The 15,952-nt window shown below is 36.6% G+C and overlaps 3 protein-coding genes across 13 annotated transcripts in view; 1 reads left to right on the top strand and 2 right to left on the bottom strand.

Moving 5' to 3' along the window:
* The window catches only part of LOC139958379 (uncharacterized), a 74,563-nt gene extending 69,350 nt beyond the window's left edge, over positions 1 to 5,213 (bottom strand). For 3 of the 4 annotated variants that reach the window (XM_071955399.1, XM_071955401.1, XM_071955400.1), the window contains exon 1: positions 4,862 to 5,212. In XM_071955399.1, coding sequence (XP_071811500.1) covers positions 4,862 to 5,056 — 195 coding nt within the window. In that variant the 5' untranslated portion in view covers positions 5,057 to 5,212. Of the gene's footprint in view, positions 1 to 4,861 lie in introns of all 4 variants that reach the window. The other variant, XM_071955398.1, reaches the window with a different exon arrangement.
* A 76-nt stretch (positions 5,214 to 5,289) lies between these two features.
* Positions 5,290 to 9,784, top strand: LOC139958380 (transmembrane protein 177-like). 5 transcript variants are annotated; one of them, XM_071955404.1, is made up of 3 exons: positions 5,884 to 6,428; positions 7,275 to 7,344; positions 8,068 to 9,784. In XM_071955404.1, exon 3 carries the CDS (start codon positions 8,080 to 8,082, stop codon positions 8,980 to 8,982), a length of 903 nt encoding a protein of 300 aa, XP_071811505.1. In that variant the 5' UTR covers positions 5,884 to 6,428; positions 7,275 to 7,344; positions 8,068 to 8,079; the 3' UTR covers positions 8,983 to 9,784. The 5 variants fall into 5 exon arrangements, with proteins under 5 accessions (XP_071811508.1, XP_071811505.1, XP_071811504.1 ...); XM_071955407.1 differs by lacking the exons at positions 5,884 to 6,428; positions 7,275 to 7,344 and adding an exon at positions 5,290 to 5,425; XM_071955403.1 differs by lacking the exon at positions 7,275 to 7,344 and having other exon boundaries at positions 5,888 to 6,428.
* Positions 9,785 to 11,755: 1,971 nt separating this feature from the next.
* Positions 11,756 to 15,952, bottom strand: part of LOC139958378 (tyrosine-protein phosphatase non-receptor type 4-like) — a 94,573-nt gene continuing 90,376 nt past the window's right edge. For all 4 annotated transcript variants that reach the window (XM_071955397.1, XM_071955395.1, XM_071955394.1 and 1 more), the window contains one exon: positions 11,756 to 15,463. In XM_071955397.1, coding sequence (XP_071811498.1) covers positions 15,426 to 15,463 — 38 coding nt within the window. In that variant the 3' untranslated portion in view covers positions 11,756 to 15,425. The remainder of the gene's footprint in view (positions 15,464 to 15,952) is intronic.

The following is a 15,952-nucleotide window of genomic DNA, read 5'->3' on the forward strand; positions in this document are numbered from 1 at the left end:
AGTGAACTTAAATCAGTTTGGTACGGATTGGGTACGATTTGTCCCAACATCAGCCTATGCATATAACACATTTTCCTCTCCTCAGTTGGGTAGCTATAGCCCATTTGAACTTGCATTTGGACGTAAGCCGCCAAATCTTACAAATTTGTCATTCAATCCAATGGCAGGATTATCACAATCTCATGGAGAATATGCTGCATTGTTAAAGAAACGATTTGATCATTTGTCTAGGGTAATGTTAGTCTTGCAAAAGAAGCAACAAGATGCTCAAAATGTTAAGATAAGTGCAAAACTGGACAAAGGTGCAATTTATTCAACGGGTCAATTAGTGTATCTGTATAAGCCAACGTCTTCCTCCTTGACTGCGAACTCTCGCAAAATTGCTGCAGAATGGTGTGGACCACTAGTAATCCATCAAGTTTTGGATAGGACTCATTATTTGTTGGCCACTCTCAAAGGAGAAATTCTTAGTGATGTATTCAATTATAACAGGCTTAAACCATGTTTTGTAAGAGCATCTTCTGAAACTAAGAATATCACCAACATTCAGAAATTGCGAAATGTCTTGAAAACAAAGGGTTCATCAAGTGAAAAGGTTGCACGAATGAGAAATGTTTTGAGTAGTAACACTTCTAATGCAGAAAATGTTAATGTCATGCAAGATGTAGATATTGAGTTTCATGATGAGTTTGGTAACATTTTGCCAGGGGTAACTTCAGATCACATCATGTGTCTTATGAGCACTAAGCCAATGAATGTTGCGTCCTTTCTAGAGAATAGAGTACATAATGAAGGATTAGCACTTCCATATCCTTCCATCAAAGATAGCATATTAAGGCAAAAGAAAGTTTTTGCAAATGCTCCACAAGGAGACATGAAGGTCCAACGTGCTAGATACAAATTGGGTGAATTACAGGTTCTGGTCACCTATCAGACACCATGTTTTCCAACAGGCTTTAAGAGTCATGATTTTTGGTGGAATGTAGGAAAATATTCCAACACAGAGGAAATAATGAATTTTCTCCATGAAAAGGGATTGAACATTACAGGCAATCCAGGCAGGATGTTGCAAACATTATATGGTTAGTATGTAACTGCATATTGCTTTAAGTTCAGATGAACAGGTGTTTTACCCACGATTGTATGAATGGAATGCGTCATGGCAATTACCTGCATACCTATTAAGTGGAAGTCATTGTACTATATGGTGTAACAATATAAGCTTTTTTGTTAAAAACGCCACCAAGTGACCTAGTTTCATCTTTTATAACAAATGTGTAATGAGTATACCTAATTTCTCCTTATGAATTCGTTCAAACGTTTACCCGGCAATTAGAACATATCCGGAATATTAGCAACATGGGTTTTCATATATTGAGAAATATTTTAAGGATATTTACATTGCATCATTGATGTTATATTGAAGGCCATTTAGAGACAGCATTGGTGATGTGCAACTTTTGCTTACAGCAACAGTTATCAAAGCAAATGAAAGTATAGATCTTTTGAGGAAGTTATGTATATATTTTCTTTTCCTCAATTATTCATGCAAAAGTAAATTTCATCATGAAGTTTAAAAGACAAGATGTTAGGTATATAATATGTAAATTTGAAGAAAGATTTGTTGATGTCATAGTCTATGGGGTCTCTTTTATGGTATCGAATATCTAGTACTTTGGTACTTTACTAGACTATCATTTCGGAGTGCATACCTAGGGTCACCATGCTATAGAGTCACATTTTGTTGATTTTCTTGAGGTGAATGTATATGATTCACAAGGTTTCAAAGCAGTTTTGAAACTATGACTTCATTAAAGACGAGGTTTTGTAAATGAGTTTGTAATATTTTAAGTTTCCTTTTTGTAAAATACGAATTTTTTTTATTGAACGCAGAGGTGTTCTGTTCAGTTAAAAGATAACTAAGTCTAGTATTCTCTGATCTCTCCCCAATTCACGGCATGATTTCACTTTTGATATAAATGTATTATTGATGTATGAAATGCATAAATGTATTTTGTAAGAGATACTGCATATTTTGCTGTGTCATGTAACTTTAAGATATCTTAATGATATTTTTTTTTAGATTACATCATATGATGTCATCAGTATTGAAGAGGTACACTTCAATTTCAATTTTCATGGAGATAGTGTCAATGTGTATAGATCATATGATCATTTTTAATAATTCGTAACCTAGATGTTAACCTTTGAGATATATGAAGACCATTTATTGAAGTCAATGAATATTAGTGAATGTGCTTACAGTACTCTACCTTCTTGAAATTATGATAAGTTAAAGCAGTATGATGTTAAAATTTTGGAGTATCCAAAAATTTTAAAAGATTGAGGGGGATGTTATGAAATAGTGATACCATCTCTTTGATGTTACCGAAAAACTCCATCGAGACACCTTACAGGCCTCTTATGTATTTATCTAGGTCATGGATTCAGTTTTCCCACGAGAAGTTTTTAACTATCTTATTGAATCTTGGTACAGGGCCTTTTCCCAAAATAGATTCCATTATGTCTGTGGAACATTCGAGAAGGTTCTCTCACGTGGTATGGAAGTTTCCATAGAAAGGGGATGGACTTCCAAACTCCCAACCAATCAGGGCAGATCAGTGCCAGCGCACTTATTTTTATATCATTAAGTTAATACAGGATGGTCAGGTCATTGGCTGCCTTCTGATTGTGCGCAGTGAGATTTTATGGAAGTAAGGTATAAAAGAAAAAGGAGGTCAGAAATTTATCACTCCGTCAGCAAATTTATCACTCCGTCAGCGCTCCGTGATCAGTTCGTTGCTTCGTCACCATTTCATCACTCTTTCTAATTGTTTAATTGACGGAGTCAAGTCAAGTCAAATCATTGTAATTTAGTTTTATTTGTTAAGAGAATCGACAGAGAAGAAATTATACCGAATCATTAATCAAATCCGATCTTGTCAAATTGTTTTTCTGTGAACTCATTGTTTTCTTCCGTTCGAGACATCTCCTGAAGAAGCATAAATACGGCATCAAGATACCCCAGTACCTTTCTATCGCGAGTCCCGATATAGTTTTACTATCGGAGGAGCTGGGCTCGACACAATATTACAATAAATGCCAAACTTGGGGGGAGGGGGTTAAAAGCTTTCAAAACAATACAATTTGCTCAGCATGTATCCGAGATGGGTTCAAACTCATGAAATATGTAACTCTGCTTCACTGCAAAAAGTTTAGGTTGCCTGCTGTGTTTCTGCTAGTAATATTTGAAGGTGCGTCAATTACGAAGGTGCATCAATTATGAAGCCTTACTATATAGTCAGTATTGCGAAGTTCGGCATACTGCGAGGTTCGGACACCCTAAGAAATACACGATTTCACCATGAAAATCTACAGGAAGAGCCAAATTTCACCAAAAAGTACGAAGCTACAGTTATTTTCTCTCCAAAATGACCCGCGTGCAAGAAATTACTTACATATTTGTCAATAAAATGACGAAGATCTATGAAGTCTGTTATAATTACTGAAAGAGCAACTGCGCCACCAATTTTATCACCAGCGCCACACTGTGGGTTGCGTGTCCGAACTTTGCAATACTCTAGCAAAGAAATACCAGTTCCACAATCACGAAGAATCTTCTTGAAAACAACATGAAAACAGTTTGCAGGAAAGAAAGTTTGGCCGTGTATCGTACTATAACAAAATTCTCCCACCTTATGAAGTATATTTTCAAATGATTTATACCAGAAGATTTAGTTTTGGGGTGTTTTAAGTCTTAAGTGTCCGAACTTCGAAGTCACCATGCTACTACTAGTAATATAGTCAGTATTGCGAAGTTCGCCATACTGCGAAGTTCGGGCACCCTAAGAAATACACGATTTTTACCATGAAAACCTACAGGAAGAGCCAAATTTCACCAAAAAGTACGAAGCTACAGTTATTTTCTCTCCAAAATGACCCGTGTGCAAGAAATTACTTACATATTTGTCAATAAAATGACGAAGATCTATGAAGTCTGTTATAATTACTGAAAGAGCAACAGCGCTACCAATTTTTACCAGCGCCACACTGTAGGTTGCGTGGCCGAAATTCGCAATACTCTAGCAAGAAATACCAGTTCCACAATCACGAAGAATCTTCTTGGAAAACAACGTGAAAACAGTTTGCAGGAAAGAAAGTTTGGCCGTGTATCGTACTATAACAAAATTCTCCCACCATATGAAGTATATTTTCAAATGATTTATACCAGAAGATTTAGTTTTGGGGTGTTTTAAGTCTTAAGTGGGCGAACTTCGAAGTCACCATCCTACTACTAGGCCTAGCTCTATTCTAAATCTTTTAACATGAACTTTTCTCTTCAAAACAAAAGCTTTGTACAAAAGCTTTCTCTGCTTATGTATTTGCATTTTCTATGGTATTTGGACAGAAAATGAATCCAACCTTCCGTGTTACTTGTACGTTGTGTTATCCATTTACCCTTCATTCCAACATTAAGTAGGATATGGCTTAACGTTAGTCAAATTGTAGCCAAACTTAGGCTAGGCTATGTACTAGGTATTATTAGTAAGTAGGCTATAGTTATATTGTTAACTTGGTTTTCCTCTTTTGAAAGTTTTGATAGAAATTGCAGGAATAGGTAGCAGCAACATGTTTTTTGTCTTGTGATTTAGACAGGTTAGGTAGATTTCGGATGAGAGTTTAACGGAAAAAGCCTTCAATGTTTTGCGTCACTTAACTGCTTTGCGTTATCAATCCCTCAATTGTATTGCAGCCTAATTTGGCCTAGGCTATGTGACCAATTGTTAAGCCTTAACTGCATAAATAAAGACGTTTTTGCCGAATTAAAAAATATTTAGTAGGTCTAGTTACTTTCAATTACCTTTATTTCAAAAGCTTTCTCTGAGCCATCTAGAAGAGAAACATAACAGAGAAATACATGTTTGCTTTGAACACGGACTTCGGATAATTCTTTCCTTTTACGGTGTCGGAAGTTAGACCCATCATGGGCTGGATGATCACCGGCTTCACTTTTCCGAGAAAATCTCTGTGAAAATCTTCTCACCAACCGGAACATGTTGTAAATGACCAATTATCTTACATTAGACCCTGGTCGTTAGCCGTAAATTATGAAGTTCTGGGTTAAAGTTTGATGGTAAAATGTACCAAAGTGTGTTTAAGGACTAGAGTTGGTTTCTGTCCTGGCAAATATCATAGCATGCACAGACTGCTGTATGGAACTAGTACACTTTGCCTTGTTTTGATGGTCTACGTGTTATGTATGCGTGCCATTGCCCACACATATCTGTACATCACTGTACGTACGTACATTGCGACTGCGGTTTCGGCTTATTTTGTTCTGTGTCAAGTTAGCTTTCGTGACTTCGACGGCACTTTCATGATTTACCTTTCCACGTAGAGGCATCGTGCGTTGTTTCACAAGAGGGTAAACTTTCCCGTTATTTTTCACAACAAGTGAGAATTTACTAAGGAAACTGAGTTTCAAAATTCGCATTATGTTAGTGTATTTTTTAAGGCAGGGACGGATTGGACCATCAATCATGCCAGGGTGTCCTCAGAGGGTATGGAGGGGCACGACGATCGAGGGATCACTTTTCCCATAGAAACAGCAACAAATATCTCAAAATGCTACGGCATTTAGTAGTGATTTAAAATAATTATCAGAGAAAATTAAATATCTGACAAGGGTTAGGAAGTCTTCTAGCTGAGGCCCCAAGTGTCCCACCAGGGTTTTAAATACATTCTGGACAACGATAATTACAATTCCACTGTATTAATTGAGTCTTATGTGTAACGAAATAACGTTGGTCCAGTTTTCACGTATATGTCATATGATAGGCCTAAATGTATTATGTTTTCAATTCTAGTCACTGAATCATAACCTTTGCCGTTGAGTTAAGATCAACAATAGCTGGGGAATCCAAGTTGCAATGTGTGATATTCAACATTGTTGGTTGTGACAAATTTGTCATGCATTGCAAACGTGTCTTTGAGACTATAAAATTTATGCTTTCCCGTTGAGTTTTGTCTCGCATCTGAGGAACCGACCTCATCAGCTGTGTATCATAAGTTGAACAAACATCTAGTTAATGTACCTCAGCTGTAAGAGCTCATTCCTCAAAAATTAGTGTATTAAATGGAAGTGCAACCTGAACTAGCAGTCTTGTGTTTACAGTCTACAAGTACAACATATCTAAATGAATGTTGTGCCTAAAGTCATCCTGCTATTGACAAAGTTCCCAAAATAGCAGCCCCTCATATAGTTGCGCGAAGTCTGGGCCGGCTAACCCCTAGCCTAAAGCCTAAATAGTTTTCGGCCGTTGTTGGACCGATTTGGTAAAATATCCTACTTTCAAAAGCCAAGAGATCGTTATCTAGACCCCGACTTGATCAGTACTTGACATTCAGCGTCATTTAATCCGCGTAAGGTAAGTATTGCTGTAAACAAGTGATAACCACGCAATATGAGTATTACAGTGGTGACACAGGAAGGCCTAAAATAGTAACATTTATCGGCGTATAAAATTAGTTAGCAGCATACTAACAACGAACTAGCCTAGCCTACTACAGTTGGATTTGGCATAGCCTAGTAATAAAGTAATAATTTGTGCTAGCTTGGTTCTAGGCATATTAATATGATAAGTTTAGTGTAGTTAAGTCGAAAATTAGGATCCTATAGGGAAAAAAAAACGAAGGCACAAAAACTCAGACACGATTTATTGGCTCCAATATTATAGCACCCATGCTATACCTACAGTAGGAAAGTTTTGTGATTAGGTAATTCGTTGATCGACCTCAGGCTCTACAATTAGCCTGCATAGCTTCTTACCACCGGTTGGCTCATTGTGTAAACTGTAGAAATATGTTCATGTCTACAGTGTAGTTAATCATACAGTATTCACACAAAGACCCTCATACAAGAAAACAATGTGTGGCAGGCGTTGCAGACTACTTGGTAAAAAGAGGTAATTTAACGACCAAGGCAGGTCGATTATGTAATCTCAAGAAACTTTTCCATGATAGTGTGCACTAGTTGGGGTCTATACAGCAGACCTTTAGTTTAAAGTACTCATTCTTAATCCCATTCACACTACTTGCAAGTACAACTTTCTCAGGTAAACCATTCCATTCATTAACAAGCCTATTAGAAAAAAAGTTATGCCAAATATTAATCCTACTTGGTAATAGCATGATATATGTAGTTGGAGTAATAGTACTTTTATTTCTATTTTAGTTTCGTACATGGAATAATAGTATTTTCTTTTCTGTTGTAGTATCGGACGTGGCAGATAAACTCGATGCTAACCTATTATCAGTGGTATAGTCCAAATTAAGACACACCGTGTATGCAACAGACTTGATCCGACTCTCAGTTTTTTGGTGGCCCTAGGTTTTCAAATGTCCAATGTTAGAACACCTAATCCAGAAACATGTAGTTTGTACAAGATAAAAGTCAAATGCCAAAACCTGCAAGTACCTTGGAAGCCTTATTATATTAATCACTAAGTGCAACATGATGCTTTGCATGAAGTAAGAAATTATTCATTGATCTGGGTTGCGTTTAGCTGTGAGTCATGACTGGAAATTATGTTCGTAGCTATAGTTGTAAACAATCAGAGTGTAGCATAGGTTCAAATTGTCTCTGTGATTAGGAGGACTCACAAAATTGAAACTATTCAGGGCCGTTTTACAAACTTTAGGCAAATTCCAGGGACAGTACATAAATCCAGGGTAATCCTATAATAGTCAACAACTCCCTTTACCCTGTTTAAGAAAGATTGCAAATTAGTGCTATTAATCTGCTGTCGAAACAGAGTCAGCAAAGTAAACTAGTTCTTCTGTGTAAGAGAAAATAGAAGGTACATGTAGACCTTTCAGATATTATTAGCATTCAACGCTAGGCAACTATAGAACTTAAATGCACCCATACATAACTCACAATGATTTCTAAAGTGATACAAAGTTAATTTTACTACTACTACGACCAACCATGGATCATGTCAAATGACCTTCCTTGTACAGTATGGGACATAATATCAACATTAATTTGATTCTGTTCTGTTTCAGGGTCAATACAAAATGTCAGTCCTACACAGAATCCGGGTCTGGGTGAGGAATCCGAAGAATTATGTCATCCTTGGTGCAGTTTCTGCAAGTCTTGTTGGCATTGCCAAAGCCTGCCCTCTCTTATTCCCAAGCCACCTGTATCGTCCAATAATGGAAGCGTACAAAGGAGGTAAACGTATACAACCTTCCATGTCCCAAATTCAAGAATTTGAGGATGTTTGCATGGAGCTTGGAATAAAGACAGATTCATTCAGCACATTCATTACCAGTCAGTGGGACCTTAAAGTTAAAGGTTTACCTTTTCTTCCTAGTGGTGTCCAGTATGGTATTCCTTTGCTATTTGTCGATGAGCCAGTTCTGTCAAATACTCAATTTGCTGAGAATGTCCGAGTAAATCTAGCCTCAGAGGAAGGGTCAAGATTCAAACAGTCATTGCAACTGAGTGTGAAGGCACGGAAATTTGCACTAGCTAAAGGAGTAGTACATGCACATCAATGTTTTGCTGCATATCCAGTGTTGTTTGCTCCAGTTGCAGTAGTAGCAGGATTTGCTTCAACATTCACAGTTCAAGTGATAGCTGGGATGTTTCCATTATCTGTGACAGCGTTCTTTGTTGGGAGTGCTTTCTTCTGTACTTATCGTTACCTTACAGGAGTTTTAAACAAACATCATGACTTGAAGTCCGATCAGATTGTTGCCAAGTTAGGACAAAGTTACGTTGAGGGTGGGATTGAATTTTACGAGAAAAACTTACAGAGAAACAAAGCCTTAAGAATACTTCTTGGAACTAAGGGAGAGAAGTTGTATAGTTACTATGGTAATGTGACACCTGGTGTAATCTGGAGTAGAGGTGCAGCTTTAACTGTTAAAAGGGAAAATCTTGTTCAAATTTTAAAGTCACTGAACGTCAAATAGTAATATTCACGCATATCGTGTCTCCTGCCTAGATGTCATTGGTAATGTGTGATTTATTTTTAGCAACTTGTATTTTATCCAATGGCAGAGCTATGCATATCGTGTCTCCTGCCTAGATGTCCAGGGTAATGTGTAATTTACTTTTAGCAACTTATATCATATCCAATGGCAGAGCTATGCACATCGTGTCTCCTGCCTACAGTACATGTCAAGGGTAATGTGTAATTTACTTTTAGCAACTTATATCATATCCAATGGCAGAGCTATGCATATCGTGTCTCCTGCCTAGATGTCAAGGGTAATGTGTAATTTACTTTTAGCAACTTATATCATATCCAATGGCAGAGCTATGCACATCGTGTCTCCTGCCTAGATGTCAAGGGTAATGTGTAATTTACTAATTTTAGCAACTTATATCATATCCAATGGCAGAGCTATGCACATCGTGTCTCCTGCCTAGATGTCAAGGGTAATGTGTAATTTACTAATTTTAGCAACTTGTATCATATCCAATGGCAGAGCTATGCATATCGTGTGTCCTGCCTAGATGTCAAGGGTAATGTGTAATTTACTAATTTTAGCAACTTGTATCGTATCCAATGGCAGAGCTACTGTATGCACATCCTGTCTCCTGCCTAGATGTCAAGGGTAATGTGTAATTTACTTTTAGCAACTTGTATCGTATCCAATGGCAGAGCTATGCACATCGTGTCTCCTGCCTGTGTGTATTTTTGGCAATGTGTACTTTTAGCAACTTGTATTGTATCCAGTCTAAAATAAACATAGTTCAGAGCTAAATTTATATTTGGTGAAATTTGTATGCAATTTCTACATGCTGTTTACCAGATATTGCTTGTTGAAGTTGTCATGTTTTGTACCAAAAACAAACTTGGAGCTAACAGGTGTGATGTCAGATATGCATTGACATTTTCATTCGTTATTTTTCACTCTATTTATTTTGACCTCGGATTGCATATGGTTCAAACTTTCATCAAAGGGGTTGTAAATAAACTTACCAGTGAACATGAGTGTATTCATGTATGTTGAAGTTGTCATGTTTTGTACCAAAAACGAACTTGGAGCTAACAGGTGTGATGTCAGATATGCATTGACATTTTCATTCATTATTTTTCACTCTATTTATTTTGACCTCGGATTGCATATGGTTCAAACTTTCATCAAAGGGGTTGTAAATAAACTTACCAGTGAACATGAGTGTATTCATATTCTGATGCATCTACATTTTGTTAACCAGACATGAGAATTTGAACTTACAAAAGACTAAACCTTTTTTGGAGTTTGTGCAACTATGACATCACACTTTTTGTTTGCTTTAAAGTTCACTTGAAGTAGAGAGCGTTAATATTTTAATTGTACTGTATCTATCTCAAAAATAGGATATAGATATTGAAAGACACTTTGACCAGGATGTTTAGATTATATCTATAGGGCCCTTGGATCAAAGGAGAAATCATTGGGTTTTTCCCATTTCGTTTAAGCGCTTTGAGGCCTTTGCATAAAGTGCTCTATAAATATTTGCTTATTTTTATGATTATTTGTATTACTATAGACAGGTGCCTTGGTTCCAAGGAGAAACCATTTTGGTTTCTTGTCGTAGGCAGGCAAGTAACCTATGCAGTCAAGTTTGCATGCGTGTCTGTGTGTATTTAATGCCCTAGATTGTAAACACGATACCTCAAGATAGATAACCTCTTCAGTTGTCATATTTGGCATGTCACTGTCCCAAATTAGGACAAGAACCCTGTTGTTTTGGGTGATCAAAGGTTACTAGGGGTTAGCAGAGGGCAAATATGAATGTTCAAAACCGCTGTATCCCCAGAACATCAAAGGAGTTCATATATGCTATATGTAGTGTCAAGGTTTACACAATTTTGTGTAGGTCAGAGTTACCAGAGTCCTTGAATTCCTTGTACATACCATATCTCTAGATAGGAAAATTTATTGGCTCATTATTTGCATGTGGCTTCCCTATAATGAGTGCAAGAACCCCATTGTTTTGGTGGAGATCAAAGGTCTTTTGGGGCCACCAAAGGTCACAATCTATAAAGCCTTATAAACACTTAACCTTGTAAACATGTTATCCAAAGATTGATTGCACCACATAGCTGATATTTGGCATGTGTCTTTCTTATAGTGAGTACAGGGGTCCTATCATTTTAGGTGGAGGTCAAAGGTCATTTGGAATCAGCATAGGTACAAATGTTAAAATACCAAATGGATCTCATCAGGTTTATTACAGTATTACAAATACAAATTTAGCTCTTTGTTGTTAAGAGTGAGCATGCAAAATAAACTACCAGCAACAATGTCTTTCACTGTTGCGGCATTATGTCACACGATTCCATTCATCAAACCATGTCAGCACCGACTCTTATTTAGATTTAGCTTGCAAACTACTCATGTGCTGCATATGTCATGTATTTAAAGGCAAGTAACCCCTGGGAGGGCTTTCCCTCTGGTTTCCATGTCTAGTGGCTAATATACAGCTGCACTCCTTCTGTCATAGAAGTCATTGGCTTTTGTCCATTTCTATATTTAAATGAGTCATGTGTCTAGCAAGATCTGAAGCATTTTGCCACACCCAAAACGTCTAGTGGAAGAACAGAGAAATGTCTCAAAATAGTCTAAATACCAATTGTTACTGGGCCATGATGTGGAGAATACAATATTTCATAATACATTATATTTAAGTGGGCGACAGCTCTCAGAAGTTACCAGGAGTAACAAGAATAAATCAACAAAAGACACCACCTTGAATTATTTCATTATGCAAGCACTTTCTGCTGGTGCAGTTTAATTGGTCATTGGCAATATCTGAACAATGTGCAATTATTTATACCCTACTGTTACAAGAAATATAAACACAAAAATAGCTAAATTATCAATTTACTCTTGTTTTGCATAAGTACAGGAAAAGTTATAATACAGTTTCTTGGACTATTTACAAATAAACAAGTATCATCAATTTCTTTGTTAATCAAACAGAAAATATATGTGCAAAGATCAAGCAACTTCATAAATTACTTCACATGAATCTCAGTCAGCTCTGTAAATAAAAGCTATATATTGGCATGGTCACTGGAGCTATGATCTTTGGATGACTACTGTAACTATGCATTGCTTACAGTTGGATATCAGTCAGATTGGGAAGCATAGTCATAGCATATACTGTACAAATACATTTACCATATCAGGCTGAAGTAATCACAAACATTAGTCCTTGAAATGTTTATTAGATGGAATAAGGAATACAATAAATTTATCTTGCAGTTTTATTCAATACTCAAGCACAGATTACACGATTATCAAGGACATACAATATTTGAACATGTGACCACACTTCCACAAAACAATTTTGAAATTGCAGTGGTAGTTACTGTTTTTTTCTTCAATAGACTTCTTAGCTTTACGAACAAAAGCATAGAAATATATTGGGTATTCAGGTATATATGTTTGTGTCTTAAATCTTTAATTTGACACCAGCTACAGTGTTTTGCTGAAGATTCGTTCATGACTACTGAAATCAAAGTCAAGATAGCTCTAAACATGCCACACATCTCCTTTTCCAAGACTTGTTCATATTTGTCAAAGTGTAAACTTGTTTTTAATAATGACATACACATCATGACTGAATGATCATCATGTTACATGACATTACCAGTTATTGAGAGTTGCACCAATGTCAAGTATAAAAGTGGATTAAAACTATACGTGTTCTGAGTCTGCGCCAATACTGGCTACAAGGATGTTATTCTGTGAGCTCTGAAACACTTCTTTAACTGATGTGTGTTTCCTATATTATTCCAGTGTAATAGTTCTCCCTATGTACATGCTACTGAAGTAAAAGGCTCCATCCAAGCATGAACAAGAACCATGGCTTTTTTAAGTTTTGATTCCTTGCTGAAGGCAGAAGTAATCTATGCAATGGTGATGGCGTGTGTATGTGACACTTGCATGTAAACGCTCTTACTTCAGAAGGGTAACTATGGTGCATTTCATATTTGGCAAGTAGATAGAACTGGTTTGGGGTAGTTGTTGGTATTGGTCAAAGGTCACTTGAGGTCAGCACAGGTGAAAGTCTGTCACACAGTATCTCAAGAAATGGAAGTTGAAGGAAGTTCAAACTTGGTGTGTAGCTTGCCATTGGTGAGTAGATGATCTCTGATGTTTTCATGAATGTCAGAAGTCATTTGAGGTCACAGGTCAAACTGAAAACCTTATAAACATGATAACTCAATATTAAAATGTTGGATGGACTTTCAACTTTCACATGCAACACAGTGAGTTTTCAGCTGCTATTGCAATTTGTAGATGTCAAAGGTCATTTGCAGTCAACATTTTATTCAAAGTTTGGTCAAATTCAGCTCAGATTAGTTTTGTGAAGAGGCTCTGCAGGTCTTCAACAAGACATAGTTATCCTGCAAATGAAATCTGCTTCAATCTGTTGATACTCTTTAATACACTCACTTTATGACACTCAGCATGCCCTTATCAGTTTTTACCCTGAGCTTCAAGGGGTCAACAGGTTATCTCAAATGGACTCAAAATTGGCCATTTTCTCAATGATTCATCCAGATGACTTTTGCTTAGGCTAAGTTGTGAAAATATTTCAAAGTGTATGTACACAAAGTGTATCTCCTGTAGTGCTCTCATTCATTAATAACAATTATTAAAGGGATGGTTGCAAGGTGCCAAAGCTGATTTTAATAATACATCTATGTGTCTATATTTCACATAGGAAGACTGTTCTTTCTGGATATTGAAACATTTCTGAAGAAAAATTCTATACTGTAAAATTCTTACCAGTGAATGAAATGGTTGATAAGGGAGTGCTACAAATAAGAAATGGAAATTACTAATCTTTTCAGGTTGTCACTTAATTCTTAGCATTCATTCATTGCCTGCAGGCATTGACAGATAATTATAGGTCAGTATTTCAGTCCCTTAACACCCAGATGTGAAAACATATCTTTGTTTATAGGACATCAAGAAATAATGTGATGGAAAGGAATGAACAGATTAACAGTTATACAGATAATATTTAAGCTACCTTAATATTGAATACACCAGATCATAACGTAATATAATACTTGCCTGCAATTAGTTTGTACAATAATATCAACAATTCAAAACCAGAACTAAATAAAAACAAATTAGTTGTGTGCAAAAATAAATTACTTTACAACCTGAAATCATAAAGAACTTTATATCAGGTTATGAACAAAATAGTAATCTTGTACAAAGTTGCTTTCCTCAAAATGTATAAAATTCCTCCAGAATAATATTCTTCAACCATATTGTCAATAACCGATATTGCAATCTTCTTTAGTTACACTTTGTCATAACAAGAACAAGTTAATGGTTCCTTTAAAACCAATAGGTTAAGCATCCACTCTTCTGTTTACCTATCACATTGATACATTATTAAACCACACATATCCTGATACCCTCTTCTCCCACCAATACAGTATGCTAATAGGTAAGTACAGTTTACACCAGTAGGTCTATATATCTGCACTGTTTAATATTATTTTATACTTAACCAAATGATGCCTTAGCCAAAGCCTGTTCCTTTGCTGATGTCACTGGCATGATAATATCAAGTACATATTCTTCATTTGCTCATCACAGTTCAATCGTTCCTCTCAGTGGTATGCCCTACATGATGATACAAAGTACATTACCCTGAGCCAGCATAACCGACTATTGTGATGAGAAACACCTGCAGAATTTTAATATACTTTAAATCACCTACATAAACAGTTCTAGAAATATAGATTTCTATCACCAGTTATACTACAACATGGTTGCAGGAAGAAGCATTTGAACCTGATAGAGGAACCTTTAAGTGAACAGTTGCTTACCCCAACCACGCTTTCTACCTCTTCACTATAGCTCAAAGGTCACAGTACAGCACTTCGGCAAGCTATTATTTATGCATCTGTGCTGTTGAAGAGTTTCCCAAGGCATCACATCTCCCTGCTGCATAACTCATCAACAACACAGCTCTTCCACAAGTAGGAATTTATGTCTGTGCTGTCTATGGGTGACCCAAGGCTTCACATCACTACATAGTTCAGAGATAACCTAAAGGATCATACTTCCATTAGTAACTCACAGGCAAAGCCACACCCCCTCAAGATAGTATGCATATGTCTGGGCTGTCTATGGGTGACCCAAGGCTTCACATCACTACATAGTTCAGAGATTACCCAAAAGGTAATACTTCCAAAAGCCAAGAATGGTATGTCTATGCTGCTTAATGCTGAACCTATATTACCCATCTACCTGCTGCCTGGCTTAGAGATTAACAGATAATACTCCCTTTCTTCGGTTGTACAAGGGTAACCTCTGCTGACAATGTCTTTCTGCCTGCTAGCTGGCCTGCTTTCTTTGCATTCATCTGCTAATGGAAGACTAACTCACAACTTGTATTCATCCAGGGGTTGCACTATGCCATCTGTAAAGAAATATCAGGTGTCACATTAACAGGCAAAAACATTATTGGCAGTCAACAAGGTAGGGAAATCTAAATAATAATAGTTATTATAATAATAATCAGGCAGTTACTTTACAAAGCTTAAGCAACCATGAATGTGGGAGAAGCCTGCAAGGGCTTATGGATTACAACTTTCACTTTGGGTGGCTTCCAAATTCAGCATTTTAACTAGAATTTGGAAATCTAAATGGATTTTAACTCTAGCAATAATAGTGTTGCATTGCACAAACGTTACATATGTTACATCTTTTAGCTTGCTGTTAACAGTTGCCTTCTTTTGAGTTGAGTAGGTCTTAACTGTTAATTCTGTTAGCATTAGAACAAACACTCATTTAGTTTCAAACACTCCTATGTACAGAGAAATATGCTCATATTAGAACCACCAGTATGAGGGTATTTGAATATTGGTCTATCTTTGCTCTCTGTTTTAGAGATTGCTTGGTTGATAAT

Source organism: Apostichopus japonicus, chromosome 18 (genome assembly GCF_037975245.1).
Source record: "Apostichopus japonicus isolate 1M-3 chromosome 18, ASM3797524v1, whole genome shotgun sequence".
Lineage (NCBI taxonomy): Eukaryota > Metazoa > Echinodermata > Holothuroidea > Aspidochirotida > Stichopodidae > Apostichopus > Apostichopus japonicus.